This window comes from Trematomus bernacchii, unplaced genomic scaffold, assembly GCF_902827165.1.
Source record: "Trematomus bernacchii unplaced genomic scaffold, fTreBer1.1, whole genome shotgun sequence".
Classification (NCBI taxonomy): Eukaryota; Metazoa; Chordata; class Actinopteri; order Perciformes; family Nototheniidae; genus Trematomus; species Trematomus bernacchii.
The window spans coordinates 21,496-28,147 of record NW_022987728.1 but is presented as its reverse complement, the minus strand read 5'-3'; the positions used below and the strand labels follow the sequence as shown (position 1 = coordinate 28,147).

Sequence of the window (6,652 nt, the reverse complement as noted above, 5' to 3'; positions counted from 1 at the left end):
TGATTCGAGTGGGAGTGAATTATAGGACAGTTTTAAATATTCTTTGGAAAGAGCAAGTGAGCCCTGACCCATTCCGGGCGGCAGTGCCCTTGAGCAGGGCACCGAACCCCCAAGTGCTCCCTGGCACATGCTCCTGTGCACCTATGTACTTGTAAGGTGTGTGTGTATAAAGAAAACAGAGTGGAAACTGAATGTTCCCCCAGGGGAGGTCCATCTTCTTCATCTTCTTCTTGGTGATCAATAATCCAGGTCCCTGTTGGAGTCAGTCAGAGCATTTCCATAGAGAGACACTTTGCATCAGCAGCACCATGCTCCAGTGCTCTGGGACACTTTATAGTCCTGAGAGTTGAACACTGGATGACTGACAGCTGTCCTTCATGACAACAGAAGCCACAGGAATCCTCCTCATCAAGAACATGACTTTGATCTGCGTCCTCATCTGGACTCTCCTCTGCTGCTGCTTCACAGGTAAAGTCCAGAGAATCAAAGTCCTCTCCTCTGTGAACATCCGTCCCTCTGAAATGAAGCGGACAAAACCATGACGCTGCTTTGTGTCTTTGTCTCTGTATCCTCAGAGTCCAGAGGCCAGTACACAGTGACTCAGTCTGGAGCAGTGAGCTCTGCTCCGGGACGCTCCGTCTCCATCACATGTACGACCAGTCAGAAGGTTTATAATGGAAACTATTTATTCTGGTACCAACAGAGAGATGGAGGAACTCCTAAACTGCTCATTTACTATGCTAGCACTCGAGAAACAGGGATTTCAGACCGTTTCACAGGCAGTGGATCAAACTCTGACTTCACTCTGACCATCAGTGGAGTCCAGACTGATGATGCAGCAGTTTACTACTGTCAGAGTTTCCATTACCCCAACAGTCAGTATGTGTTCACACAGTGAAAAAGCGTCGTACAAAAACCTCCCTCAGTCAGACTGAACAGGAACTGAACTGACTGCTGCAGCTGGAAGCTACTGCAGAGACTGATACACTTCACTGAGCACACACACACACACACACACACACACACACACACACACACACACACACACACACACACACACACACACACACACAGTTATAAACGAGAATACATTTTTATTTGCAAGTCGACTAACAATGAAGTCTGTATATAAATTAAATATACTATAATAAGTTATTATGGTAATCCTGTTGAAAAAGGATATTAAACACAATTCCTAACCTTCTCATAAATGAGTTAGTTGATTCATATTCAATTCACACAGTTTAGTTTCCATTCAAACTTAAGGCGCTACATTTTAGCTTGTGTGAGTATGTCACATCAATAAAAATACATTTAGAGACCACAATGCTTACAGTTATCATTTGATTATATTTTTTCAAAATCCAAGCTGCAAAGTTTATTGTCATAACATATACACAACTGTGATGTAATTATGTAATGTATGAAAAACTTAGATCGCAGGTTCCTCAACAGTTCAATTACAAGACATACAAAAATACATTTCAAAAACAATACTACAAATTCAAATAGTGCAAGCTCAGGTGTTCAATAGTCTTATAGCCTGTGTGATGAAACCGTCTCTGAGTCTGGTGGTTTTGTTTGGTATAAAATAGTGCAAGATAATGTTTTGAAATGTGCAAGTAAATACAAATAAGATAGAAATAGTTCAAGAATAGTCTATACAATTGGAATACATTAGATAAATAATTTTCAAGATGCAATCAGATTAATGTTTATGGATGCTCTTTAAAGCGTTCAGGTGTTTAGCAGTCTTATGGCCTGTGTGATGAAACTGTCCCTGAGTCTGGTGGTTTTAGTCCGGATGCTGGGGTACCGCCTGCCAGACGGCAGCAGACTGAACAGTTTGTGGCTGGGGTGATGGGGGTCTTTTGTAATCCGGAGGGCTTTCTTCCTGAGCCGCTGGGAGTAGAGGTCCTCCATGGATGGCAGCTCCGTCCTGGAGATGTTCTGTGCAGTTTTCACCACCCTCTGTAAAGCCTTACGATTGAGGGCGGTGCAGCTGCCGTACCAGGCCGTGATGCAGCCAGTCAGGATGCTCTCTATGGTGCACCTGTAGAAGGTCAGGATCCTCTCTATGGTGCACCTGCAGAAGGTCAGGATCCTCTCTATGGTGCACCTGTAGAAGGTCATGATCCTCTCTATGGTGCACCTGTAGAAGGTCAGGATGCTCTCTATGGTGCACCTGCAGAAGGTCAGGATGCTCTCTATGGTGCACCTGTAGAAGGTCAGGATGCTCTCTATGGTGCACCTGTAGAAGGTCAGGATCCTCTCTATGGTGCACCTGTAGAAGGTCAGGATGCTCTCTATGGTGCACCTGTAGAAGGTCAGGATGCTCTCTATGGTGCACCTGTAGAAGGTCAGGATCCTCTCTATGGTGCACCTGTAGAAGGTCAGGATGCTCTCTATGGTGCACCTGTAGAAGGTCAGGATCCTCTCTATGGTGCACCTGTAGAAGGTCAGGATGCTCTCTATGGTGCACCTATAGAAGGTCAGGATGCTCTCTATGGTGCACCTGCAGAAGGTCAGGATCCTCTCTATGGTGCACCTGTAGAAGGTCATGATACTCTCTATGGTGCACCTGTAGAAGGTCAGGATGCTCTCTATGGTGCACCTGTAGAAGGTCAGGATGCTCTCTATGGTGCACCTATAGAAGGTCAGGATGCTCTCTATGGTGCACCTGCAGAAGGTCAGGATGCTCTCTATGGTGCACCTATAGAAGGTCAGGATGCTCTCTATGGTGCACCTGCAGAAGGTCAGGATCCTCTCTATGGTGCACCTGTAGAAGGTCATGATACTCTCTTTGGTGCACCTGTAGAAGGTCAGGATGCTCTCTATGGTGCACCTATAGAAGGTCAGGATGCTCTCTATGGTGCACCTGCAGAAGGTCAGGATGCTCTCTATGGTGCACCTGTAGAAGGTCAGGATGCTCTCTATGGTGCACCTGTAGAAGGTCAGGATCCTCTCTATGGTGCACCTGTAGAAGGTCAGGATCCTCTCTATGGTGCACCTGTAGAAGGTCTGGATCCTCTCTATGGTGCACCTGCAGAAGGTCAGGATGCTCTCTATGGTGCACCTGTAGAATAATTATCCCATTAATAATGGGAACCTGAGTTTCTCAGTTCCCGATATGTGAAAAGTTGAACAATCAAGTGTTTCTATAATTGTCATTAGGTCATAAATAAACAGTTGTTATAGTTGAGTAAATGTTCAATTATTTGAATATATATACTATTTTCTAAGCTTATTAAGTTTCCTACTAAAAGTTTGGGAAGACAATGGTCTACCAGACACTGGTTCCCACCGTGAAGCATTGTGGAGTTCATTTTGGTTGTTTATTCGTTTATTTTCTATTTATTTTTTCAATCAATAAGCATTAAGCTGTTTAGTTGTGCAAGTTGTCATGTAAAATAGGTCTCAGTTGGGAAGGAACCTTGTTTCCAGTATTTGACATTTCCAGGTGATCTGTTTGGTATTTTGAGCAAAACACTTCATAGACATGTTTTTTATATTTTTGTATATATCTGAGACCTATGCTATTGCCCAGAGGTGGGGACTCGAGTCACATGACTTGACTCGAGTCAGACTCGAGTCGCATATTTTTTGACTTGAGACTTGCTTGACTAACATTGATAAAAGACTTGACTTGACTTTGACTTGGTATTCATGACTTGAGACTTGACTTAAGCTTGAGACGGATGACTTGAAAGGACTTGACTTTTTAAAATTAAATATTTGTGTTTGTTTTTGTAGTGAGATATTACGTTTAGTTTTTTCGAAAAACGTGATTGAGTGATTATAGCGCCATGCGCGCAAACCTGGCAACCCACTAGACGGCAGGAGCGTCAGTTAACATGGCAGCGGCTAGCGTTACTCCACAAATAGTGAAGTTTTGATTCAAGGATTATGTTGTCGATGACGCTAATAAGAAGAGAACAGCGGTATGCAGGGTCTGCAGCATAAAGATCAGTGACACGACCACAACAACATCCAACTTCATTCGTCACTACACAAAAACCCACAGAGAAAGGTGCGTGAATGTGTTGTGTTAGCTAGAAAGTTAACGTTAAGTTTAAGCTACGTTAGACTTGGTTTCAAATCGATTAAGCAAAGAGAAGACAAAACGGTAAATGAACACTAGAACCGCCAAGGGATTCATTTGTACTAACCCTGATACTGACGGGCCGTCAGGAGAGGGAGAGAGAGAGAGGAAAAGAGATGCCTCGTTTATTTCCCCTGTGTTATTATCAGAAGTTACTGTAAACTGTTGAATAATGTAGTTCATCTACTTTTAGTAGTTTGTTTAAATGTTTTAATTATGTTGTTTTTGTTTGTAGAAGTGCATCATTTCTTGATTTATTGTAAAATGAATCTGAACTTTTTGATCTGTTATGATGATAAACTGAAGCAATTTCTAAATTAACCCAATTAACTGAGTTTTAAATTGTCCTACTTTTACGTTTATAAGGAAATTATGAAGAGGAACAAATTAAATGATTTGAAAATGATATCTATGTAGGTGCTGACGCTATTGGCGGTTCTAGTGTTAACAGACATTTAAATTAAATATGTGTAATGGCAAATGCCATATACGATTTTCTTACCTGGAATTCTGCCTTTTTGAACAGACTGTTTGATTGAGTCCTAGCTATATTGTCTGCAGTTCTAGGGTTAATATTAATCTAATATGATTGTCATCGGTCTAAATTAGATTTCAAATGATTAACTGTGTATGTAATGAAGATCATAGTGTGGGTTAAATCCATTTTCATAACCACTGTCTTTTAACTGATTTAAATGCGGAAACTGGGCTTATTCATCAGAATTTCGTATGACTTGACTTGACTTGCTTGACTCTCACCACAAAGACTTGAGACTTGCTCATGACTTGCACATGTAGGACTTACTCCCACCTCTGCTATTGCCTACAAATAGCATGATAGGTCCACTTTAAGTTAAATGAACATCAAGTAATTACACATTAAAGGTTAATTGTCAACTTAGGACAAAAACGCTTAAACTCAAAAGTCAATTTCGTAGCTTTTTTCAGGAGATTTCCACCATTTTCACTCATCTTTAAAACGATAAAAAACGATGCTGCAGTTAATCCATAGGTTCATCCAATGTGTCTGTGTCCTCTTTGAAATGATTTCTGATAATCCATAAGCAATAAAACTGCTTTTCCGTTTCCAGATGTCAGAGCTAGAGATTGCTTCACTCTGATGCAAGCCTGCATGCGCAAAGCCCCCACCTTTTTGTGTTAATGTTGGAGTCTATGTGAAAACCCCCCATCGATTCTATTGGCTCTAACGGTCAGGAAAAGATTACAATCACCAAAATCGACCAATGGGTTCCAGAGAAACTGTAAAAACGCCCATTTACACCCAAAACACCCCAGAGGTGGTTTTTTTTTTCTAAACCTGGCTAAAAAGGTCAAATGTCACTTGTTTTGCATCAATCTCGATACAGGGTACTTATATGTTGTACTTTGGATTCCTAAAGCTTTTAGTCTACCATCCCATCATTCAAGGGTGGTTTTCACTATAAGTAATGGGGTTTTTTTAGGCGGAGGTAAGAATTTACCTTTTTTTACCATGTTCCATCTGAATTTATTCTGACTGAGAAAAATCTATATTGATTCTGACACTTCTACATCCAACTCACAGATGTAACCTTGCTTTGATAAAATAAATTATTCATATAACCCTTTTAGAAGTTAAGTTGTAGTCATTTGTTTTGGGCATGTCATTTTCGAGCCTGAAACATGAAAACCAGGCTTGGTGCTTAACAGGTTAAGACAAAAGTCATGAAAGTGTAAACTGATCCATCTCCATTATTAGCATCTATATCTTCCCAACTGATGAAGACCTTGTGATCCCACTGAAGGTTCTGGAAAACCGAGAAATAGAGAAGATGTCCAACTAATTTAAAAGGTGAAAGCTGCTAGGTGAACCTTTTATTGTTAGTTGAAGAAATTGAGAAAGGCTCAGAAAAAAAAACGTGTTTTCTTAGTTTTATTACAGAATTAGATCCAAAAACAAGAAAAACATCCAACAGTTCAGTGGGTACTGTTTCCTAGTACAGTAACAGAAAGAAATGCTTTTTTTTTTTTAGACTTTAACACTTGGAGAGAAGTGACTCATTCTGCCATGATCGTTGTAGTTCACATGGAGTGGGTGCTAAAATCTTCTAATGACAACAAAACTGATCAATCAAGCTTATAATTGTAAAATGAACCACAGAAATGACTCTTCTCACAATCTACTAAACACCAAATCCTTCAAACTTTGTGAAGAAAAGCATAACATGTGAAATATGAGTGGATTGCTATACGTTTTATTACAATTAAACAAAAATAAAACTCAAAACAAAATAACAGTTTAGCCGATGAGATCAGTTCATTAAGGCATTTCCCTTCTTTTAACTAAAATTACTAATTCATGCCTGTCTGCTATTTTTTGCATAGTCATAGTCACACACACACACACACACACACACACACACACACACACACACACACACACACACACACACACACACACACACACACACACACACACACACACACACAACACCACACACACACACACCAACACACACACACACACACACACACACCACACACACACACACACACACACACACACACACA

At 40.7% G+C, this 6,652-nt stretch overlaps 1 gene segment (V, D, J or C); it reads left to right on the top strand.

Annotated features, from left to right (window-relative positions):
* Positions 1-252: 252 nt before the first annotated feature.
* LOC117494666 lies at positions 253-998 on the top strand. The segment is given in 2 exon segments: positions 253-468; positions 576-998. Coding segments are annotated over 2 exon segments (414 nt in total).
* The last annotated feature ends 5,654 nt before the right edge of the window (positions 999-6,652 follow it).